General features: G+C 41.7%; 1 protein-coding gene across 4 annotated transcripts; it reads left to right on the top strand.

Moving 5' to 3' along the window:
- The first annotated feature begins 4,415 nt into the window (after positions 1-4,415).
- Positions 4,416-24,191, top strand: LOC104066679 (uncharacterized). Of its 4 annotated transcripts, none has more exons than XM_054059960.1 (9): positions 4,416-4,841; positions 9,171-9,297; positions 9,857-9,973; positions 11,388-11,456; positions 13,045-13,198; positions 14,663-14,823; positions 16,325-16,528; positions 16,630-16,811; positions 17,104-24,191. In XM_054059960.1, exons 4-9 carry the CDS (start codon positions 11,396-11,398, stop codon positions 22,666-22,668), a joined length of 6,327 nt encoding a protein of 2,108 aa, XP_053915935.1. In that variant the 5' UTR covers positions 4,416-4,841; positions 9,171-9,297; positions 9,857-9,973; positions 11,388-11,395; the 3' UTR covers positions 22,669-24,191. The 4 variants fall into 4 exon arrangements, with proteins under 4 accessions (XP_053915935.1, XP_053915937.1, XP_053915936.1 ...); XM_054059962.1 differs by having other exon boundaries at positions 11,393-11,456; XM_054059961.1 differs by lacking the exon at positions 9,171-9,297.
- Positions 24,192-25,525: the final 1,334 nt, after the last annotated feature.

Consider the following 25,525-nt stretch of genomic DNA (forward strand, 5'->3'; position numbering starts at 1 on the left):
ATTGCTAATTGGCCTCCTGTGCCTCTGCTAGCCAGTGTGCAAGAAAGAATTGTGTTTCCTTCAGGAAAATGGCCACAAAGGAGCGATGGGGGTTGCCTAGTGGTGAGGGCAGCCAGATGGGATGTGAAATCTTAGTTTCCTCCAGGGCGGCTTATCTGTTTAGATTCCAAAGAAAACCCAGAAGTTATTCTGGCACCAGGACCCGGAACTAGCAGATGTTTATTCATGTTGGAGGTCTGCTCTTTCTCACTTTGAGAGTGTACAGTGACTCACCTGCTGAGCACTGGCAGGATGAGTGGGTGCTGCTCCTCCGCTTGGTGATGAGACTGGTATTTGCTGTGACTATGGCAAGCCAGACATTATGTAGGAGGGGACAACATCAGCACAGAGGGAAAAAGCTGTTGCTATCGTACATGACGTCTCTGAGCTGCCAGTATCTGTTGGGCAAGTTCTGAGGTCATCTTTCTGTGAGGTTCCTCAGGAATTTCTGCATTCACTTCAGTTTTTTTTTTTTAATTATTTTTAGGAAGTATGAAGTTGCATAAGTATTTTAACTGTCTGGGTGATACACTGTTTTTATTGTGTACTATATATACAGAATTTCAGCTTACCAGTATAGGATACCAGAAAGGTAAGCTGAGGTGCCAGATTTTGTTGCTTTAGCTGTGAGAATATCTCTTTTCTGGCTGACATAAAGAAAGATTCCTATCTCCACTGTGATTTCAGAATCATGAGGTTTTCCATGAGTACTGCTTCAAATTATACGTAAAACCCTAGTGTGCTATGGGTACGATGTAACATGTGGCGACTGAAGAAACTATCTGACTTTTGTACTCGTACTTCCTGAAAAAAGTCCATAAGATATCACTTTCCTTAATGCACAGAAATTATTTTACAACTTACTTTCATGAGAACTGTAAGAAGTTTGCCCCTTTAATCAGTGTCTTATTTATAAGGAATAGGTTGTCTTTGTAGGCTGGTTTTTAATTGGACTGATGTTTATAAAGGTTTCCTCATAAAATGGTCAGTCAGGTCTTGAAGATCTTCTGTAAGTGCACATTGTTTAGAGAGAAAAACTGCAAAATGAGACTACAAGGCCTCTCACTCATGCTTTGATCAGTCAGTGTCTGTTTGGGCTTTGTAAGTTTTTGAAATTCTAACTTATTTTGCGTATTTCTGTGTCAGAGAATACTGTTTTTCACACAAACTCTGATTCTGCAGAGCTCAGATGTACAACAAAGATATTAAAGGGTCTAACGTGACCATTTATTCTGTTATCTGTGTACCTTTCATAACTTTCCTAATTTCATTTATGGGAAGGTAACTTTATACATCCCTGAAATGGAGAGTTTCTGCCAACCACACAAAAAATGTAATCATTGTCCTTCCACAAACATTTGTTTCTGTACCAACAGGACGCTGGAGAAGTTATTTCTCTTCATGTCAGAGTGATATCTTGTTTAATTGCTGATGCAAACATGGAATTGTATGAAATCTGCTTGTGTGGATTTACCTGTGTCTCTGTATTTTTCTTGACATGGTTTTAAACATTTCGAGGTAGCCAGAACGTTTGTAGGCTACTCAGGTAGCCCACTTTGCGTACAGTATACCAAAATCTTGTAGAGGATTTCAGCTTCTTGAATTCCTGTCAGCACATTCCCTAGAATGCTGACATGTCACACAGCGACTGCATGTCCTTGGGAAAAGGCCACTTTGGTCCCTGGGTAGTGGCAAATGTGTTAGATAGACATTACTTCTCATAAATGAATCAGAATGCATCCTGATACCACCCTGGTCTTCCCTTGGTACCTTCATCTTTCTTCACCCTTTTCTTTTTCTTCACTGGCAACCTACTGGAATATTGTCCAGGGATATCACTCCTGTTTGGTTAGCAACCCTCTGTGAATAGGGTGAGTTACAAAAAATCAATAAACAAAAGGCCAACAAACCAACCCATTCTTCCTCAACAGAGAGGACCTCAACAGAGAGGACTGTATATTGATGTGGAACAGAACCTCAGCAGGCAGGCAGGCACACCAGCTCTCTGGAGAAGGAGTGCATGGCAGTACATTGCTGTTCCTCTCCTAAAGCCACCTTGCACACCTGTAATTCTCTCTCTTACTTTCTCAGCTTTGTGATTGCCCTTCTCAGATTGTCCTTATCACACAAGATATGCGAAGTAATGTAACGCTGTAGGGAGTGCCCTGTTGAGGGATAAGCAAGGAAATTCTCCATTAGGGGCAGTTTGGGTCAAGCGTGTGTCATCATCTTTATGCTTTCATTTGGAGCAACATCATGATATTGGTCTCTGAATGGGGGCTTCTCTGTGATTTTGAGGGTTCAAAGGGGCTCTTTTTAATTCTTCTTGGGGTTTTTTGTGCTGTTTTTCAGGTCATGCAGGAAAATTTTGTGTGATGTAAGCTGGCAAGAAATGCCATTTCACTTAACATGTTGAACCTTTTTTACAGCTTTCCTAAGAAATCATAAATTGTTTAAACTTTGCGCAATATTTCATTATAATAACGGAAATAATCAACTGTATTTTCAGGATGGTGTTTTTTTTGATATGACTGGTATAAAGTGTGTAATTATGGTCATGAGCAATTCTAAATTTATGACATTTTTCACTTTAAAACTAGCTGTATCAACACAGAACATTATGAATGTTTTGGAAGGGTATGCCCCATAGAATGTGTAAACCAAAGTATGGTGTAACTTTATTTTACCTTCAGAGAGAAACATTTTCACATAGGACAGACCCAGCTCTTCAAGACAGCATAATGTAATTTCTTTGTGTTTTATGAATGCAGCAGAGAGAGTCCTTGTCTTCAGTCCAGCCTCTGTCACATCTGTAACATGCTTGGCCCAGAAGAAGCCCCGCCATGGAGTTGGGAGAGAAAATTGCCAGAGACTTTTTGACACTTAGGGAAGCCACAGGCTCTTTTATCTTATATAGTTTACTCTATAGAAGAACATTGGTATCATCTTTTTCCTGAGATGCTTTGACCACCAGTGTCACGGTCAATGCTGAGCTACACCTACAAACAGGGAAGAGCCCGGGTCTTCCTCTTCGCTCTGTATCTAAAGGCTGCATGCAGCCTTTCGCTTACCCATCTTTCTTCTATCTAAAGACATTATGGTCTGTGGCAGACCCCTGGGCTATGCTGGTCCCTGTCACTGTCAGGCTGTCAGGGTCTTACTAGTCATAAAGAAAAATGACTATCTAGATTTGCCATGTCAGCAGGAATTGAACTCTGCAGTTTCAGATTATGGTGGGCACAGGTGGGGCATTTCCGTTCTCTTGCCCACTCTGGAAATCAGAGACATATTTCTTTATTGTGGTCCACTCCTGAAAGTGTTGAGTTTGACCACTGTCAGACCGTGTTAGTATCAGATGGGACTTTGATCAGTAGTTCATTCCTCTGCCACAGGGTCAGAGCAACTGTGCCTATACCATTTCTGAAGAATTCAGAAGATACGGCTACTAGCCTTTCCTTAAAAACTTCAGTGAGCACTTCTCTTTTGTGTTCTCTCCAGGGTGAATGTCTTAGTTTAACCCTGGCTGGCAACTAAGCATCAGACAGTTGCTCATTCCACTCTCCCAGTGGTATGGAGAGATAATTGGAAGGGTGAAAGTGAGACCGCAACTTGTGTATTGAGACAAAACCAGCTTGATAATTACTAAGATGCTAAAAAAGGAAAAGAAAAAAACCCCAACAAAACAACAAAGAGAGAGTAAAATAAACCCCAAGAAAAACCAGTGATGCAAATGAAAGCAATTACTCACCAACAACAGATGGATGCCAGACAGTCCCTGAGCAGTGGCTCCCCTGCCAACCTACCCCCCCCAGTTTTATTGCTGAGCATGACATCATATGATATGGGATATCCCTTTGGTTAGCTGGGGTCAGCTGTTCCAGCTGTGTCCTCTCCCAGCTTTATGTATGCCTCCAGTCCGCTCATTGGCAGGGAGGTGTGCAAAGCAGAAAACACCTTGATGCTGTGTAAGTACTGCTCAGCAGTAGCTAAAAAATTAGTGTGTTATCAGCAGTATTTTCAGCACAAATCCAAAACATAGCTCCTTACAAGCTACTGTGAAGAGATTTAGCTCTATCCCTGCCAAAACTAGTACAGTGAACTGGGAATTTTTGGAGGAATTGCTTTTTAACTGTACCTGATCAGTATCCTCTATCGATTTGCGTACAGCTTCTCTATGTATGGGGCAGAAAAATGTAAACGTGCCTTGCACTTCGGGCCAGGGAGGTCCTGCAGGAAGAAAGAGGTGACTGAGCCACCGTTGGTCATCTTAGCCTGGTGTGGAGTCAGTAAAGGGATAATTTGCTTTTCTAGAACCATGATGTTTGCAGGACTCCCATTTTCTTTGTTTGTTGCTTTTGTTCTTCTTACACAGTAGAAATTTCCATATATTCCCAGCACGGTGTGGATTCTTTGGTAGACCTCCACCGATCCTACTGAGAGAAGTGAAGGGTAACTCGAAACCTTTGGGACCAGTGTCATTTTGACCTTGCTCGCTGAAGAGAACTATGGATTTATAAGGAAGACTACATCCAGAAAGAGGGATAGACTGTTATGTGTTGGCTATGTCCACTTGAAGACTTGGGAGGTGGATGCTCCTAACATTCACTGAAATCCTAAGGTAGCTCTTGAAATCTTTATTTGAATCTGATCTGTGTTGTCTTCCTTTTGACAGCAGGAGAACACATGCTTGGAAGATGTTTTTAATCAAAAATAAAAATAATCTTTGGTGGAATTTCAGCATGGAGTATAGAAAATAAAAGGGTCATTGCATGCAGGTATCTACAATGTAATGCCTTTTTTAGGTAAGTAAAATTTTTTCAACTCCCATTACTAATGTGTTTTGGTGTGTTATTTCAACTTTCCTGTTTTCACAGAACTTTGCTGGCTAGCTTTAACTTTAGGTGTACCTGATTGAGCAGGTGATCTCCAGAGGTCCTTTCCATCCAGAACCATTCTGTGATTCTATAAAAACTTGTATTTTCCACCTCTTTTGTTGACATGGCACTTAGTTGTGCTTGCAGAGAGGCAAGAAATCAGGGAGACAAGCCCATAAGTGAGCGGTAGTGTCACCAATAGTCTTTCTTCTGGGCTGTTGTTTGTCTATATGTTCCATGTGCTGGAAATAGCGCTGTTAAGCATGATAAATAAATGCTGGAAGTGTACCCTGAACTGCAATATTCTGAGGTGAATCTTATTTTATTTTTATAGGCTAGGAGCCTATAACACGTCTCTATGTCTCTTTTTCTATAATCACCTCTGTTTGGAATCTTACCTAATCTGAAAGGCAAGGTCAAGCAGAGAGCTGGAGCCAGTTTCAAATTAGCAAGAGTTTTGACTGTTGCAAAGTTTCATAACGTTAAAATTAGACCTTAGAAAGTAATAGAATATACATAAGATTTCAGGGAAGATTTACACATATGCGTGTAACTGGGAAATATATTCTGTAATTAGCCTTTGCCTCATTGCACATAATTGATGGAGATCATTCCTGCATGTTGCCCAGGCCTGATAAAGGATGTTTGCTTTCTAAAACTCCAGAATGAGTCTTAGAGAGTTTTATTTGCTGACATTTTTTGTATCACTACAGTGGAGTGTTTAGCTACACGTCTGGTTTTATGTTCACTGACTGCTTTTTTTTTTTTAACTGTAAATATGAATGTGTGAAGTTGGTGTATCTGAGATCCTGCAAGTGGGTTATTGTAATTTCTTTGACTTTAGTTGCCTCTCTGTTGGCTAACATTAGCCTTTTGCACTTCATGAGCTGGTGTATGTTTGTGTGGGTGTGTGTGTCTTGTGTGTGAATGTATGTGAAATTTCTTAAAATAGTGAAATATAATATTGCTGCCTACAAGACCAGTAAAGCAACCTGTGCATTTGGCCAGTTAGAAACTCCCTTCGGCAATACATACGTATATTTAAACAGAGTTATATAGTTGCCTTGCGACTTGCGTAATACCCATATGAAATGCCAGAAATGCGATTTCTGTGAAAGCTTGTTTGCTGTTGGTAATCCTCTAACAGTAATCTGCAAAGGGTGGAGCTGATCTTTGTCTGAAGGCTGTTAACAATTCTATAGGAATCAGGAAGAAAACCAGCCTTTCTTAAAAGAAACACTTTTGAGTTGATTGAGCTGTTAGTTGAGGCCTTAGGACAGAATTTTTCAACTGTCAAACAGAGAACTTATGCTATACTTACTACTGTTTTGATTACAGGCTAGATATAAATTTACCCAACTTGTTTTTGCGTTACAAATCTTAATTGTTCTATAATTTAGTACTGGGAAAAAGTATAAGTTATCTGCTCTTGAATATTAAGAAAAATGTTTGCATTTACTGTAAAGGCTACATGTAGTTTTTCCCAATGGTTCAAGGCTAGTTTTACTATTTTTTTTCTAAAGTATACTAATTTAGGCACACTTATGTTCTCTTTCTTTAAAAAGTAACAGTTAAGGACCTCAGTTTAAGTGCTGATTCCAGATACTATTACTCAATAGTAGAATTGTCAGGGAAATGTTTTGAAATAGCTGAAAGCAATGTCATGAATCAAGAATAGAGAAAGTTGCAGATTTTGACAGGGTGTGGGGTTTCTTTCCGAGAAGTAGTGATTCTGAAGAGAAAACTCATACTCTTGTTACATAACCAGCTTGTGTCAGATCTCACATTAAGTGTATGCGAAAAATAATTAGTGGCATCTCTGCACATATAAAAGAGAATAGACTAGTTACAGGGAAATTATTCTTCTGCTGCATTCATCAGTGAAAGTAGATTTATCTAACTTAACTATCTAAATTGATCTGATTTTCCCACTGCAGGCTTTTTGTCTGTTGTCTCCAAAACAGTAAGCTAGGTGGCTAGCATAGACTACAGTGTTTGGATAGCTCAGGTTAAATGAGATTAACCGTATTCACGAGCCAGCAGTGTGCCTTGATACCAAATGGTATCTGGGCTGCATTAGGCAAAGTATTGCTAGCAGGTCGAGGGGAATGATTCTTCCCCTCTAGTCAGCACTGGTGAGGCCACACCTGGAGTGCTGTGTCTAGTTTTGGGCTTTCCAGTACAGATGGATGTCCTGTAGAGAATCCAGTGAAGGGCCATGAAGATGGTAGGACTAGGGACAAGGGGTATAAACTGGAGAGGGACAGATTTAGACTGGATATAAGGAGGAATTTCTTCACTGTGAGAATGGTGAGGCACTGGAACGGGTTGCCCAGGGAAGCTGTGGCTGCCCCATCCCCGGAGGTGTTTAAGGCCAGGTTGGATGGGGCCTTGGGCAGCCTGGTCTAGTGGGACATGTCCCTGCCCATGGCAGGGGGATTGGAACAAGTGATCTTTAAGGTCTCTTCCAACCCTAACTATTCTATAATTCTATGATTCTTCCTTTTGTTCTTCCTAACTAGCTCCATTAGTGCAGAGTGCTGGAACCTAATATAAAGAACTAGGGGTTGTCACACACATTACTCTCTTTGATAAGCCCCTTTTCCTCCCTGTGTATTAGCATAGCTCCTGGCATAGCAGAGCTTGTCATTATCAATGCTATAACAAGAGTGATAAAAATAATATACTGGAAAGCTTCATAGATGTAGAATGAAAAACATAAATACTGCTCCCTTGTTCAATGACACATAAATATCCATTAATTATCATTATGTATGAAGCTATTTTAGTGAAGTGACTTTTTAAAAAGTGTTTTGCTCAAGAACCAGTGCCTTTTCTTATTAAGTTTTCACAGTAATGCAGAATAAGATATTTGTGTCACCACCTCCTAGCTGGTCAGTGCACTGCTTCAGTGAAGAAAAAGTTTTGAGTGATTTGCATAGTAATCTTTCTTGTGTCCTGATGGAAACAGGGAATCCACAAATAATTTTGTCCTAATATCTACCTGCATCTAAAAACCTTTCAAAAAACTTTCTTTTTTGCTTTTTCTCTGTGTAGTCTCTGAAATAAATCCAGTTCAACAGGAACTTCACTCATGTATGTTTTCCCACCAGAAGACAGGGAAAACTTGATTGAAATAATGACAACTACACAAATGAACAGCTATTTTCCTATACCTGAGTCTTGCCAGGATGTAATTGTTGTTTTGAAAACCTGAGGAAATACACATACATACTTTATTTATTCTTTGGAATTATCAGACCTAGATTTGGTTAAGAAAAAAAAAAGATTTTTTCAGAAGTGGGCACTGTAATGACATGGGAAGCAAAGCAGAAGTAGTGCCTCCCATATAACACGTAATTTTGGTTTCCATTTCAAACTTTTAAACTTAGATTAGATACATACAAAACTTGATGACAAACCAGCTTCTTATGATTTGGTTATAAATAGGCTGCCTATGTCAAAAGTAATAGATTCAATCCATTATTGCAACATGTGCATCCATACTTTGTTTGTAGTTCTGTTACTGGTATTTCTCAGAAGGATTGAGCAATCATTTCTTTATTTTGGGTTTATGAGTATTCTCCAGCCATGATGAGAGTAGTGCAAGTCATCAATACTCAGGCAACACGCTTGATAACTGTGAACTAGTCTTATGTTTTGAATCAATGACATTAACAGCACTTTCTTTGAGAGTACTGCACTAGTGTTCCTATTGTTCATATTGTGTTTGGGTCACTAGGGTTCAGATTGTTTTAACTTGCATTGAAATTAATGGGCACAGTTGTGCAGGATTCATTTAAATATTCTTTCTAATACCTAGACAATACATCAAAATAAGGCTTAGCATTTGTTGCTTTCAGATTGTAATTGTGACAATGTAATGGAATTACACGGTGCATTCCTAGTTCACTTGATGAACCCACATTCTGCTCTGCCAGGGGGTGTTAATGGTACCAGCACTGAAAAAAACACCCTTGAGATGCGTACGAATTATGGAGATCTTCAGGTCAGCCTCAAACTAGCCATCTTATGCGTCAGCCTAGAAAGAACATCAGGGAATTCGGTTAATTGAGTTAAAGAAATCATTAAATAACTCCAATAACCTCAGAAAATAGAAAACTGATTTCTGAGATATACAGCTATGAAATGGAGAGCAGAATTTGAGCTTTTCAGAACAAGTTACAAAGTTATTCAGTGGCAGAATAAACTGTTTCTTCTCAGTATAGTGATTTTTTTGTTGTCTTTTTTTCAAAGAGTTGGGTCTCACAACCATGGAAAAATAGTAACCGTACATGAACTGTCCTGGCTCATCCAGTGCTGTGTTTCCATTACAAAGTCAGAAGAGGAGAAAGATAGATTTGGATGTTTGGGGTGAAATCAGGTGAGGAAGAGTTAAAAAGGCATCTAGCAGAGCCTTTATGGACTTGATCCCTTCTGAGTTACTTCTGGATATTCTGCTGGTTGTTTTGCCTTGTAGAAGACTATTTATCTTTTGACAGGGCTTTCTATGCTTGCATATTTAAATGCTGTGGCTCGACACAAGAGCACAGCTGTGGAATCAGACATGAAATCCAGGTTTTATGTTTATGGAGTTTGTGCTTAGTTTTCATAAACGGTGCCTCCAACAAATATATGAGACCTCATAAGCGAGTTCAGATCTGTTAATATTAAGAGGAAAACAACATCAGTTGTTATTTTAAAGACAGAGTCTACTAAATCATATTCTTACAATCATAAAATTTTATGGGCTATTTCATGGCAGGGTTATCTCCAAGTTATTGTTTTGCCAGCCGTAAGAATTAGATAAGACAAGATTTTACTCTTGTCCTGGTGTAAAACCTGATTTTATCAAGAATTTACTGCTTCAGGGAAGTAGTTTTGAACTTTAGTCGGGGCCACTGACTAATCACATGACATATTTGCTTTTTTTCCTTTGAAAGGCGTTAACATTTCACCACATCTTAGGGTGCGTGTCTGAATATGAAACCTCACAGAATCCTATATAAACAACTTCCACAGACTCAGCCTATTAGTACACCCTGCTGGGATGATATAAGGTAAGAAATCACATAGCTGACTGGATAACTCAATAGATACCCATGACATATTTTTTGTTAAAATCAGAAGGTCTGCATTTTTCTATTATATGCTATTTAAGCCCTAACTTAGGAATAATGATTACAATGTACCTTTGTGACAAGAGTAGCTATATTTTATTTTGCAGCTTTAGGTTAGCAATGAAATTAAAATATGATATAGAAAAAACATAGAAATGATAGACAATTTTGAAAGAACTAAATGCAAACAATTTTTGCAGGATTTTAGAATGCAAACTATTGGTAAAATAGAATTTACTTCCCAATAGCCAGATTCTGGTCTTCTTATTTTTGCTTGGTAGCCTTTTGTCTTAATGGAACCATGAAGTGAATTTTTCAAAATGCAAATGTGAGCTACTGTTTTTAATTTCACATTTCAAAGCAAACCTCTAAGAAATGGTAACTTTGAATGACATTTGAGACTGTAAAACAGCCTCATCTCTGCTTCTCTGCTGTCAGTCAGTTACTGAGAAAGGCTTTTTGGGAACTGCTTCCCAGAATTAAAGGAAAAAAACAGCTTTAAATTCTATACCGAGGTATTTAACTTCATCCCAAGCATTTTTTTTAATTTGCCATCTGTTTTGTTGAAACAAATCACCTTTTATTTTGAGTTACTTCACAACAGAATGATTTCCCTGTGAAGCTGCAAATGAGGTGACAGCCCAGTTATTCACATGGCTGTAGTGGGGCTACTGGAGGAGTGCGCATTGTCAGGAAGAGAGCGATCTTGTGGCTGCTAGTGGCTTTGAGCGTGGTTTCTGGGAGTTAACCTCTGACTACAGAGGGAGCTGATTTAGTCAAAAGCCAAGCTGCCTTGGCATCCAGCAAAGCAGAGCTCTGAACTGACAGTTTCCCAGGATGTGGGAGACAGAGCTTTTGTTCCGTCAGCTACTTGCTTGTCTGTTGCCTGCTTAGGTGGGCTGATTTTAAGTGGTAATTTGCGCAGTCTCTTTGGGAGATCTGCTTTATATGAATAGGATAGATATGATAGAGCTGAAAGTGTGCCTTCATTAGTGCACAATTCACCTGTGTACACAAGAAGTGAAGCAGGACTGATCTGGGGAGATGTTCAAGAGCAGAACAGCTAAAGACAGGAGTAGCAGATACAGAACTGTAAAAAGGAAGTGTCTATGAATGATGTGTCTGTGGAATTAGTCAGGGATTTTCCTCCGAAAGTAGAGACAAGAAGAAAAGTATCACGCAGCTCTGGTCATCTATGGGGAGTGTCATTTCTCTTGACAACCAAGAACAGATTATTCAAGATTAATCAAGCTTTGAACAATTATATGTGTTAGTAGGAAGTTCACCTAATATTTATTTAATGATAAATGGATTATTGTTTGACCTGGCTGGCATTAATACCTGTATTTTGAAGCCCAGGAGATGGAGATCGAGACTGCAGATGAAGTTGCCATTGTGGGAATAGGATGCAATTTTCCTGGAGGTAAGATTTGGGTAAAAGCAAAGCAGACTGCTGAGTGAACATGCTGATCACTCATTAATGTTGAGATGGAGGAAGACAACATATCCATTGCTTTGCTACTTGTAGGATCTTTTTAAAGGGTCACGCTGCTGTGGAAAGTAAGCAGTTCAGATATGTGCGTGACAGACCTGCAGTGCTGGCTGTGGGCTGGGCATTGAGCTGCACACGTGAAATTCATAAAAAGTAACTGGATGCATCTGGGATGATTTGAGCTTTCTGTATGCGCACTGCCCAGATGCCTGTTCATTGTTGCAGGACTATGCATCCATATGGACGGGGCTTCTCAGTATTACCAGCTCTTCTTATAAAATAAATAGACTGGGTCTTACTAAAAAGAAAGCCTCTTGCTTTTTTTATGCTATTCAATTTGAAAGGTCCTAGGAGAGGGCAGAACTAGAGACACCTCTATCTCAAGTCAAATACTTCCTCTAGTACAAGATGGAAAGCTGAGTGCTCAGAGAGAGCTGGCAGATGTTATTGCTAAGCCACTCTCCAGCTAGAGAGCTGGGCAGAGAGGAACCTAATGAAGTTCAGCATAGAAAATCACAGACACCTGCACCTAGGGAGGAATAACCCCATGCACCAGTACAGGTTAGGGACTGACCTGCTGGAAAGCAGCTCTGTGGAGAAGGACCTGGGAGACCTGGTGGACAAGCAGCTATCCATGAGGCAGCAATGTGCCCTCGTGGCCAAGAATGCAAATGGTGTCCAAGGGTGCATTCAGGACAGTGTGGCCAGCAGGTCAAGGGAGGTTATCCGCCCCCTCTACTCTGCCCTGGTGATACTGCATCTGGATTACTGCATCCAGTCCTGGGCTCCCCAGCTCCAGAAAGACAGGGAACTACTGGAGAGAGTCCAGTGGAGGGCCACAAAGATGACTAGGGGACTGGAGCATCTCTTACGAGGGAAGGCTGAATGAGCTCTGTGTGTGTGTTTAGCATGGAAAAGAGGAGCCTGAGAGTGGATCTTATCAAAGCTTATAAATATCTAAAGGGCAGATGTCAAGAGGATTGGGCCAGACAATTTTCAATGGTCCACAGCGACAGGACAAGGGGTAACGGGTACGAACTGGAACACAGACAGTTCCATGTGAACATGAGGAGAAACTTCTTTACTTTGAGGGTAGTGGAGCACTGGAACAGGCTGCCTGGGGAGGTTGTGGAGTCGTCTTCTCTGGAGGTATCCAAAACCCGTCTGCATGAGTTCCTGTGCAGCCCAGCTGTAGGTGAACCTGCTTTAGCAGGGGACTAGGCTAGGTGATCTCCAGAGGTCCATTCCAACTGCAGCCATTCTGTGATTCTGTGAAATGGGGACAGCTTAAGGTTAAGGATTTTGCGGGGCTCATTTGCTCTTATGCAAGCAGTGAAGGGATCAGCTATGCCTTCCCGTTTGCCTCTCACCAGAGAAACATCATTCCTTTCTCTGGAGATTCTGCTTGAGCAACCTAGATTTATACCTAGGAGTTGCTTGTTACTGAGTGTGCATTTCAGAGTCTGCATGGAGAGAGGGAGAATATAAGCTAATCTACTCTAAAACCTTTGTACAACAGGTGATGGAATTGACAACTTCTGGAAAGTCCTGGAGGAAGGCAAAAACTGCACAGTAGAAATCCCCCCTGAGAGATTTAATATCAAAGAGTGGTATGATCCAGATGATAACAAGCCAGGAAAAATATGTACAACGCGAGCTGCTCTTGTTGATGAGTGAGTCTGTTCCTCTGCTGTGCCACTGATTTGTTTTGTACTTAGACTAATGCATCCACCTTTCCGAGGGTGCAAGGCCCAGGGAGAGCTTATAGGTGGGACCTGGGAGCCGGACCTTTGACTGCATAATCAAACATGTTTGTACATATCCACCATGGGCTGAGATGTCACCTGTCATGTGACAGGGGCGTCTGCATTTTGGGTCTACAGAAGTACACATGCGATGATGCGTGCGGGGGCATGTACTGGATCTGAGGTGGGCTGCAGCCAACCAAATAATTCGTACCTTCTGTAGTACTGTGGGCTGTGGAGGAAGAGAGCTGAGTATGGACTCTGATTTGTAAGAACTGCCTGGCAAGTCTCCTCCAGCTCTGCTGGACCTCAGGACCAAATCCTGTGCTTGTGGGGACAAGTAGCTCTAATGCACATGCAAGTGTGACAATTTAGAGACAAAGTAGGAAAGTCTGGTCTTGTGAGGTAGTCGTGAAGGGCATCTCCTTCCTAATTTGAACGTTATGCTTACTTGTAAACCCAAATTATTCATAATTTCATAATAATCTTGCTTTTCCCTTGGCTCATACTTTCATGTCTTAAAAAAGAAACCTTTATTCTATCAAATTATTCCAGAGATAAGGGTACAGCCATATGAGGGCTATGGCTAATGTGAAAATAGCAAATTAGAGTAAGATCATCAACATAAGCGTCTTTTATTTTAAATCCACATTCACCTTAAATTCTTAAGCTGAAGACCTTTGTTCAAACAAGAAGTTCACATGCACAAAAGCAATCTTACTGCCTCTTGAGAATAATACTTCAGAGGTTCAATGATTTGTCCCATGTTAAATACTGAATTCCCCACTGGAACCAAGAAATAATAGCATATAAATCTGATCTTGGGACACAAGACTAAGAATGGGCTTGGTCTTGTGTGTAAATGTGGGCTTACTTTGAAAACTCTTTAAAGACACACATAAAATATTTTGAATTTATTCCTAGAGAAGTATGGGTATCTCTTGGAACCATCTGAGCTGATCCTCCACTTATTTGATTTAATTTGTAAAGCCAGTGGCCCGTATTGCCTAAAAACCATTTAGAAGACAATAATTCTTTAAAATCTATTGGCTAAGACCACATTACAGCAGAGGGAGTTTCATTCTGCAAATTTTTATAACTTGAGGAGTCCTGTTGGTACTAGTGGAATAATCATCAACAAAAATTTCTAGGAGTGGGCTCATAACTCTGAAATGCAGAATCACTGATAAAAGTAAGTATTTTGGGGGAGCGGGGGCAGAAAACATCCTTGGCCTATAAATATTTTCTTCTGAATTTCACTAGAGGGAACTGTGGCCCAACCAGCAGTTACTGCTCTGCTTTTCGTGACATTTCAAAATATGTGTGCTTTGAGTCTAGAAGTAAATGCATATTGTGTATACATTGTACAAGTTTTTGGTCTGTGTATTTTAGATTTAATTCATTTGACAACCACCTGTTTGGAATTAATAATATGGAAGCTGAACGCATGGATCCGCAACAGAAGTTATTGATAGAATGCACATACAAAGCCCTGGAGGATGCAGGAGTTCCTGTAGAAGCTGTCAGTGGCACCAAAACAGGTGTTTTTATTGGTAAGATGAAAATTTCATGGTGAAGAAAGTTTGTTTGAATCTCATGAAGATTGGAGCACTCCTCTGTAAACTTTACCTATGGATGTAATACAGGAGATGGAAGGCTACTGTGCTATCACACTGCTGGTTATTTTTGCTAAGGATTACTAGGCTACTTGAGAAGCTCATCATATGATTCATGTATCTATTCTAGGTGCTCCTGTGTCTTGAGACATTGAAGTTGAAGCAGGAAACAAACAGCCTGTCCAACCCTTTCCTTCCCAGGAATGATATTCCCAGACTAGGCCTTCACTTTTTTGTAGTATCCTGTTTTCCAGTATCCTGTATAGTATTGGTTAAGGTGTTGTGGAGCTCACGAACCTTTTGAAACAGTAGAAATCCTCGTGTTGATACCAATATGCCACCGAGGTGCACTTGCTCAACTGCTTATTCAGCATTTGGAAAAGTTGTGTAGAAGACTATACTGGATGCTGTTGTAAGACATTTATAGGACAATGCAATTGTCAGGCACAATCAGCATGGGTTCACAATGGGAAAGTTCTGTTTATTCTGATGTCCTTCTACAAGAAGGTCACCTGCCTAGTGGATGAAGGGAAGGCGGTGGATGAGTTTTTTCTTGATTTTGGTAAGGCTTTTGATACTGTCCCTCAGAGCATCCTTCTGGACAAATCCAACTGTGAGATGACCAGGTTCACAGTGCACCAGGTAAAGAACTGGCTGAACAGCAAAGATCAAAGTATTGTGGTTAACAACATCAAGGAGCTAGAATAGCAGCACATTTTTGCTGGTGTAATCTATCTCTTTTAAGGGGCTTTTGCTGCAATATTTAGGCTGATGCAACTTAGATTAACTTTTATTCAGAAACATGCTCTTTCACAGAGGAGACTATTCCTCCTTTCTCACTAGAGGTATGGCATTTTCCACGCTTGCCTGTGGACTTGGGGATCCACTGTATTTCAAGCATGTGTGTTCTCAGAAACAGGACACATTCTTTCTATTCTTGTCTTACATACCGGATTACAGTAAGCAAACAAAGATAAATAAAAAACTACATTGGATGTAGCTTATGCTGTGACCTTTAACTTGGTACATCTGAGGAACTGAAGTTGATGTCCTGTACATTTATATCTCAGCTGTCCTCATTGTAACTTCTGAATATATATATTCCCAGAGCAAAACCAAACCTGCCTCTTTCAAACTGAGATGCTGGGGTCTAAGCAGGTTACACAGAGCTTAGCTGCATTGTACAAGTTGCTAAGCCATCAAAAAAGGCCCATGAGGTACTGTGCATGTAGAAATTTCAAGGGTTGGGCATGTTTGTGTACATTGGGGCTAGGAGAATTACTGGCAGTTTTGCCTTCGTCTTATGTTGAAGTCAAGTTTCAGAGTAGGAACACTGATGCCATGTAGTTTACTATGAAAACAGAAACCCAAAACACACTGGCAGGTCAGACCTTTTGTTTGCTTGGATTAATGTGAAACGTACTTGATATTTTTACAGGTCTTATGAATCGAGACTATGAAATCGTAACAAGCAGAGCAGTGAGTGAAATAAATCATTATGATGGCACGGGAACAGCAATGAGCATTGCTGCTAACAGGGTCTCATTCACATTTAATCTGACTGGACCATCGCTGGCTATTGACACTGCATGTTCATCTTTTCTTTTTGCTCTGCACTACGCTTTACGAGCAATTAAATCAGGTAATGGGACTGAAGAGCTGCTGGAACCAGATCTGCATTGCTACTGTTTCTGTCTGTCATCCTGGACACCTAAGCATGAGTCTGTTTCTATTTAACTCCAGGAGACTGTGAGACAGCAATCTGCGGTGGAGTCAACTGCATCATAGATCCCCGCACCTTTGTATCTCTCAGTAAAGCAAAAATGATCTCTCCAGAGGGAATAAGTAAACCCTTCTCCAAAAAGGCTGATGGCTATGGAAGGGGAGAAGGCTGTGGTGTTGTTTTCCTCAAACCGCTGAAAAAGGTAAGTTTGCTTGTGAAGCAGCCTAAAATAAGACTGGTTGCTTCCCTGAGTTTTCATTCTCCAGTTCTAATAATTCCTCCAGAAAAGATTTTCCAATTCAAGCTTAAGATTAATGAAGCACTTATTAAGCATTAAATACCTATGCACTTCCCCTGCCATGGGGGAAGCGATGATGCATTTAAAAGTTAGTATTATAGTCTGTCTGTTCTTGGTTCTGTGGTTTGGTTTTGTTGTCTGCTATCCAGAGAAAGCATGAGAATATTACAGATGATTTCACCTCTTTATGAAACAGGCAAAGGAAGACTACAGCAAAATCTGGGGTGTGATAAACATCAGTGCAGTAAATCAGAATGGTAGGTCCATGACTCCAATCACAAGACCATCTCAAACAGAGCAGGAAAAGTTGCTGCGCAGCATTTATGAGACTCGTGTTGATCCCTCAGTTGTGCAGTATGTTGAAGCACATGGTACAGGAACTGCCGCTGGAGATCCTACTGAAGCGGAAAGCCTGGGTAGCGTCATTTGTAAAAACAGGTCTTCACAAGTTTCCACTCTGAAAATTGGTTCAGTGAAAGGGAATATTGGCCACACGGAATCAGCTGCTGGAGCAGCAGGGTTAATCAAAGTGCTTCTGATGATGCATCATGGAAAGATTGTTCCAACCTTGCATTACTCAAAGGAGATGAGCAGCATCGATACAGAGAAATTAAACCTTGCGATTCCCACAACCGTAGAGCCCTGGGAAGAATCCAGGGAGTATGGAAGAGTAGCTGGCATCAACTGCTTTGGATTTGGAGGAACCAATGCCCACGTTGTAGTCAGGCAGGTTAAGCAGCTAGAGAGCCTTCCTGCCTTTAAGAGGCCCCTTGAATTAGTTCTGCTGTCAGCAGCATCAAGGAAGTCCCTTCAGATGACAATGGCTGACACAGCTGAGCAGCTGAGCAAAAGAAATGATGTAACTCTCCCAAGCCTGGCCTATACTTCTGCCTGCAGAAGAAGCCATGCCAACTACAGGTACCGAAAAGCATTTGTCACAAATTCTCTCCGACACTTGCAGCAAGAGGTTATGTTAGCAGCGAGCGCTGAACTTGCCATGTCAAAGGTGGAACCACAGCTGGTGTTTGTGTTCTGTGGCAACGGTGTAACGCTGAAGGAGTTCAGCGCGGCACTGCTGAGCTCAGAGCCGGTGTTCAGAGACAAGTGTAAGGAAATAGAAGCACTTTTTCAGAAACACGCTCCCATCAGCCTCCTGCCAGCAGGAGGTCATAGCCCAAAGGATCTGTTGAATCCAGAGCTTTCCCAGCCCTTGCTTTTTACCTTGCAAGTTGCCTTAGCTTCCCTTCTGAAATACTGGGGCATTAAGCCAGTCGCTGCTGTTGGCCACTCGGTAGGGGAAGTTGCTGCTGCCCATTTTGCTGGGTACCTTTCATTGGCAGATGCAGTCAAAGTGATTTATCACCGGAGCCGGCTGCAGGCAAAGACTGCCAGCGGCAGAATGTTGGTGGTTGGAAATATCCCTGTTGAAGAGATTGCTGAGCGTCTGCATGTCTACGCGGGAAAGGTGTGCATTGCAGTTTTCAACAGCCCAGTTTCCTGCACCTTGTCTGGGAATTCAGAGTCTGTGGATGCTGTCCAGAAAGATTTAGCTCAAGCTTTCAGCCAGAGAAACATCTTTCTTCATGTTTTAAATGTGCCAGCTGCGTACCACAGCCCCAGCATGGATATGATACTTGGGGAGCTGGAGGAGAGCGTGGAGCCTTTAGGAAAACAGAAGGGGGAAATGGAAGTGATTTCAACCCTGACTGGGGTGGCTGCTTCTGAAAATGACTTTGCTCAGGGCAGGTTCTGGGCCCGCCATACTCGTGAGCCTGTTGCTTTTGCTCAGGCCATCAAAAGTGCAGCTCGAGACAGGGAAAATGTTGTGTTTGTGGAAATAAGCCCTCACCGAGCATTGCAGAGAAACATAAAGGAAACCCTAGGGAAAGGCACAAAGGTATTCTCTTCTTTGCAAACAGATGCAGAGTATCAGACACTCTTAACCCTGGTAGGAAATCTGTTTGAACTGGGATATAATCCCAGCTGGCAGCACTTCTATCATGGCTATCAAAGTGTTCCAGTGGCCATTCCACGGTATCAGTTTGATCGCAAGAAACTCATGACCTGTCTGGATATCCATCAACAAGCAAACCAAAGAGGCATCAGCTCCAGTCATCCTTTGATTTATGGTGTAGGCAGTGGCAACACAGAGTTTGGCTGCTTGCTGTCTCGGGACACAACACCGTACTTATATGAGCACATGAACAATGGTGTGGCTTTAGTCCCTGGTGCTTTTTATGCGGAGCTAGGCCTGGCCTCTGTGATGAACAGCTCAAGACCTAGAGTGCCTCTGAGTACTTGCCAGATAAGTATCAGTTTTTCTGCACCGTGTGTTCTCACACAGAGTTCCCAAGTCCTGAGTATCAAGCTGAGTCCACAAAAAGCGGTGACAGCCTTTGAGATACTCTCTTCCTCCGATGCAGTTTATGCTGCAGGCCAAGTTATAAAGGGGCCTGAAGCTGTGGTGGAAGAAAGCACCATCGCCTTCCAAGACATCTATCAAAGGTGCACGTCAGTGGTTAGAAGGGAGGAGGTTTATGAAGCACTGTCTGTGGTTGGCTTTCAGTACGGCTCCATATTCAGGCAGCTGGGGGATGTGCATTATTGCCAGGAACTAAAGGAAGCCATAACAAGGATAAAGGTGAGCAAGGAGACTGTTGGAGAAATGCACAACTACTGTATCCATCCAGTGCTGCTTGACTGTTTTCTGCAGATGACTGCTGTCCTGACCTCAAGGACGTTCCAGTCCAAAGCAGGCTTTCCTTCAGGGATGGGCAGCCTGGTGGTGCTCCGACCGCTGGAGGAAGAAATGATGATATATATGAGAACAAGCAAATCCATTGGGGACTGCCTAGAGGTCTGTGGTTGCTTTATGGACAAATACGGCTCCGTTTTGGCTGAACTCAAGCGTGTTGCCATCACTTTCGTGAAGCGAGCATCCTCCAGAGACAATGAGTTCATGTTTGAAAACAAATGGAAAGAAGTCTCTCTTTCACAGACAGGTGGACATTGGGAGACTATGCCCAGAGTCCTAGTGTTTGCTGACAAATTTGGGATAGCTGGGCAGCTCAAAAAATATTTGCATCCTGATTCAAAATATGTTATGTATGAAGACTGGGAGGCCCTCTCAGAAAGCCACACACAGAATAAAATGAGAGCAGAGGTTGATAATTATGATGAAATTCTGTTCCTTTGGGGAATTCAAAAGTTAAATGAAGATTTCCCAAGCAAAGCTGTAGACCAATTGGCAAAGTGTTGTGAAGCCTATCGCCAAGTTGTTGTGGCGTTAAGAGAGAAAATGTCCCGCTGTTCAGTCAGAGTGATCACCTACAGGACAACAGAAAGAGATGTAGACCACATTAACTGTGGGTTTGCATTGTATGGCATGACCAGAACTTGTGTCGTTGAATTTCCAGAAATCACATTTCAGATGATTGACCTCAGCTCTTCCAGTTCCCTGGACATCTCGGTGCTAGCAGATGTTCTTGTCAAAACCAAAGGCGTGGACTATCCAGAAGTTTGCATCAGCCAGGGAAGAACATACATGGCTGAAATCAGACGCACACCTTTTGCAGATGCCACATACAGCCAATCGGTGAGATCTCTCCAGAAGTCAGAAACGTTCTCTTTGTATACTTCTGATCCATACGCAGCAAGAGACTTGTCTGCTGAATTATCCACCAGCACTGCTACTCAACTTGAAAAACAGAGTGTTGAAATTCAAGTGGATAAAATATGTCTCCACTCAGAAGACTATTTTCCCATTAGTGTTTCCAGTCGTAACTTTGGGAAAACACTGTATTGGAATTCACAAGCAGTAGACAAACATGGGCTTTTAGCTCTTGATTTCAGTGGCACAGTAACAGCAACAGGCAGTGATGTGAAGAAAGTTAAAGTAGGGGATCACGTGGCTTCATGTTATCCAGCTGCTGCGTCATCCCAAGTTCGGATTCCAGCAAGAGTTTGTTTCAATGTAAAGAAATTCCCCTGCTTTCAGAATGTCCCTTGTGTGTCGTACTTTATCCTTGCATGGGAAATCTTCAGTCAGAGGTTGCCCAAGGGGAAACATGGCAGAACATTGGGCATTATTTCTATGGAGCCATTATCAGTTTTGTGCCATGTCCTTTCTGCGGCTGCTGAAGAGATGGGTTGGAGAACAGTACTTGCAAGGCCCACTTCTGATCAGTTCCAGTGTTTAGACTTGTGCCATGCCCTTGTTGTTCTTCCTCCAGTAAACAGACTGTCTCAGGAGGATCTGGCCCACATGTACTTTCTGAAAGATGTGGTGATAGTGTGTGGCACTCAACTGTCTGAAAGTATCCAGAACATCAGTGCAATTGATCATGAAAGTATCAGCTTTCATGTCCTTACGCTTACCAGCATTTTCCAGAAAGCATCTCTAACAGAACTGCAAAAGACTGTGCATGTGTGGATCAATTCCATGGATGTGAAACGATTTAGACATCTGTCAGGTTCTGCTTTTCAGCAGGCTGAGAACTTCGAAAGAACAAACTCTGTGATGTCCTATTTTGCCTGCAAGTCTGTCCCCCTTGCTGTACTAAGAAGGCAGAAGGACATGACCGTGCTTTCAGATATCCCGTTGTATGAATCTCAGAAGAAGCTGTTTAAGCACAATGCTGTTTACATAGTAGTGGGGGGGCTCACTGGACTTGGCTTTGAAACGGTGAAATTCATAGCCGAGAATGGAGGAGGGTGTGTTGCGATACTCTCCAGGAAAAATCCAAGCACTGAGAAGCAAGAGGAGATGAAGGCTTTGCAGCAGCAGTACAAAGGGAGTAAAGTAGTGTTTGTGCAGTGTGATGTTACCTCGACTAGCAAAGTTGAGAAAGCTTTCCAGTCCATTGCAAACGTCTTTGCAGGGAGTCCAATCAAAGGTGTGTTTCAAAGTGCTGTTGTTTTACACGATGGCCATCTTGAAGTTCTGAAGTTGGCTGACTTTCAGAAAGTGCTGAGCCCCAAAGTGGCAGGGACCCTAAATCTTCATTGGGCTACCAGAGGCCAGGAGCTTGACTACTTTGTGTGCTACTCCTCTGTTACTTCCTTTCTGGGAAATGCCACCCAGGCAAACTATGCAGCTGCAAACTCTTTCTTGGATGTCTTCTGCCACTACAGGAGGAACTGTGGGCTCGCAGGCCAATCCATTAACTGGGGTGCTTTGAACCTCGGTGTACTGCTCAATCAAAACCATATTCAGAACCTTCTGGGGTCCAAGGGCATAGACATTCTGCAAGTGCATGAAATTCATGAGTATCTCAGGAAAAGCTTAATTGTGAATAACCCACAACAAGCTGTTGCCAAGTTAAACTTTCATGCTTTATTTAATCATCTTTTTTCTCGGATTGCATCACTGAAAAGTCGCTTCATATCACTTATGACAGAAGAATTTAGGAACAATCTTGAAATCTTTGAGAAAACTCAAATTCAACCACCGGGTACTGCCTTAATGAAATCTGAAGACTATATCACCTCCCTGGTGGGTGACCTCACCGGAAAGAGCTCAGATGAACTAACCATGAATACATCACTTTCCTCGTTGGGCATAGACTCTATGCTAGCTATGACGATTCAGAACCGTGTCTTTCAAGAGAGAAAGGTGGACATCCCTCTTGTGAAACTGCTTGATCCTCACACAACTCTGTCAAGTTTAGTAGTTGTTTTAGAAGAAACAAATGACACAAATGGAACAGTGGAGAAAGAAAATGTGGTGGATGAAAGTGCAGAAAAGGGGAGCTGGCTATAGGAGTCTTCTCTCTGAGGAATTGCGTATCTGAACCCTTTGTCGTATCTCAGAATGTGTCATTGCAGACATGGTAGAACATCTGGTGATACTGAATGTACTCTTCTGTGTCTACTCAGGAAAATGCACACCATGTTCTTGTGCCATTGCACTAACTGTATTAATTCCAGTGAATTGTTTGACTTGTTACTTTCAATATTTTTTACCTTCATTTTTCAATATTTTAAACTGGAAGTAGGTAGGTTAATAAATATACGTTTTCATTCCCTAAATTTGTATGTTCATTGCACATTGAATTTACTAAACTGTCTTGAAGTCTTGATGAAAACAGTAGGATCGCATCTCTAAATGATGGAAGTACACCTGTAAACCAACATAGTATTAGCACCATTTTTGTTACTAACGTGTTATTCTTTTTTTGAATATTATCAAATGGGTATAAATATGGGAATCTTATTGAAAAACTTCTTGACATTGCAATTTTAAAGGGAATTTTTTCTCCAAAAATTAAACTTTATTTTTTCCTTATGTCTGCAAAAATATGAAAAATTTACCAGTTGCAAGGCATCCAATAAAGCAACTGTTTTTTGTTATTAACCAGTTTTTATGAAAGCTGAAACAAACCAGAATGTAAAAATGGTTAAAAAGGAAAACCTCAAGAGTATCTTTGTCTTATTTTAATTTTTTGTTCTTTATCCACTCTCCAGGTTTAAATTTTTCTTATCCTAACACCAGCCCTTATTTTACTCCACTGAGAAAATAAAGGCTTTTTCTAAAACACAGTGAAGGGAACTTTGTTTTTCATCTCTTAACATGTACTCTTAATATAGTATTCTTTTTATGAATCAAATGTGTATAAATATGAGAATCTTTTTGAAAGAGGTCTCGATGTTATGACCTTCAGTGGCTTCTTGTCAAAAATTTTCTGCCTTTTCAGATAAGGTTCATCTAAATAACTTGATTTTCTGAAAGTTAACTACATGTTTTTCAGACAGTGTCTGCTCTAGAAATGAGAACACTTAAAATTTATGATTATCACCAAAGTAACAGGACATTGGTATGTAGAAAAGCCATAGTTTATACTTAATTCTATGGAAACCAAGGCCATCCTTGAGGGAAATGCCCTAAGTCAAAGGGGCGAAAGAGGAGTGTACTTGCTGGAGGGGGAAATAGGCAGCAGGCTGGACAGGTGACTTAATACTGACCAACAGATATGGATATTCTATTCCATACACATCATACTTGGCATAAAAGTGAGGGTTCATGAGGGTCAGCCTTCTTCTTTGATGACTGGTATCCAGTAAATACTCTGTTTGTCTCTCTGCCCCTGGATCCGCATATTCCTGAATCCGGTTCCTGAGTCCAACTTCCACCTGCCACTGAGTCCAGTCTGGGACCTTTCTCCATGCCTGCTCTGCAGCATCAGTGGTGACATATAGTCATTGGAGAGGGGTGTGTGTGTCAATTTTGTATTTTGTATATATTTTATTATTTTCTTATTAGTACCGTTTCCTTTTAATTGTTATTGTTTAATTAAAGCTGGTTTAGTTTTAATTTCCAGCCCATGGGTGTCTCTTTTTCATTTCCCTCTCCCATTTTCCTGTTGGGTGATGATTGGGATCACAACTGCTTGTGTTTAGCTGCTGACCAAGCTGGGAGAAGGGCTAAACTGTGACACAGTGGTGTACACTGCACCACCAGTGTGATGTAATGAGCACAGCTGAAGCATCACTGTCCTCGATCTATGGGCTATGCTCCTGCCGATACAGCCCAATCAGCTGTCAGCCTTCATTGCTGCCCGCGTGTGCTGTGGACTCATGCACTGTACATCAGAACCTCCAGTCCTTTTCACCTCAGCTGTTCCCCCACCCATCAGTACCCGGTCCATATTCCATCCCATGTGGAAGACCTTGTATTCCTCAGGGCTGAAATTAATGAAGATTCTGTTAGGCTGTTTGTCCCCCCAAATAGTGTCCCCCCCCCCCCCGCTTCAATGTGTCAAATGCTCTCACCTAACTTGATGTCTTCCATGAATTTGCTGAGAGTGGGCTCTGTCCTGTCAGTTAGGCTGTTAATAAAAAGCCTGGGAATGCTGCTAGGAACTGACAGCCAGATGGACTGTGCACTGCTGATGTTACCCTTTGGGCCTGGCAGTCCAGTGAATACTGCACAATTCTCAATGTTGCGATTTTCAAAGTTTTCTTCTCCAAAAATTAAACTTAACTTTTTCATTGTCATTCATGCCTTTGGAAAATCCATGGTGGTTGTTCCCAACCACATTTTCATTCATGTCCATTAAGCCGATACACTCTGAGTTTATGGTTCTGTACGGGCAGAGACCCCTGTGATCTTGCCCAGACAGTTTGGAGGGATACACAGTAATGTAGCGAGAAGAGCGAGTAGCTCTGTATGTGTACATATCCATGCACAGAAGCATATGCAGAAAGGCACAGTGGTGGCTTCTAAATCCAGAGTGGTTATGGTTCAGCAGAACCTCACCAATAGCCAGGCAACTCAGAAAGCAGAGAAATGCACATTTGTTGTACTTGTTGCCTGTGCTATTCCCTGTGCAAGAACCTTGCAGTGCAGATCACAGAATCATAGAATGGTTTGGGTTGGTAGGGACCTTAAAGATCATCTAGTTCCAGCCCTCCTGTCATGGCAAGGGTCACCTTCCCCTAGGCCAGGGTGCTTATCCAGCCTGACCTTGAACATCTCCAGGCATGCTGTATCCATGACTTCTCTGGGCAACTTGTTCCAGTACCTCACCATTCTCACAGTAAAAGATGTCTAACGTAAATCTCCTCTCTTTCTGCTTAAAACCATTACCCTTCATCCTACCACTGCACTCCCTGATAAA

This window comes from Cuculus canorus, chromosome 2, assembly GCF_017976375.1.
Source record: "Cuculus canorus isolate bCucCan1 chromosome 2, bCucCan1.pri, whole genome shotgun sequence".
Classification (NCBI taxonomy): domain Eukaryota; kingdom Metazoa; phylum Chordata; class Aves; order Cuculiformes; family Cuculidae; genus Cuculus; species Cuculus canorus.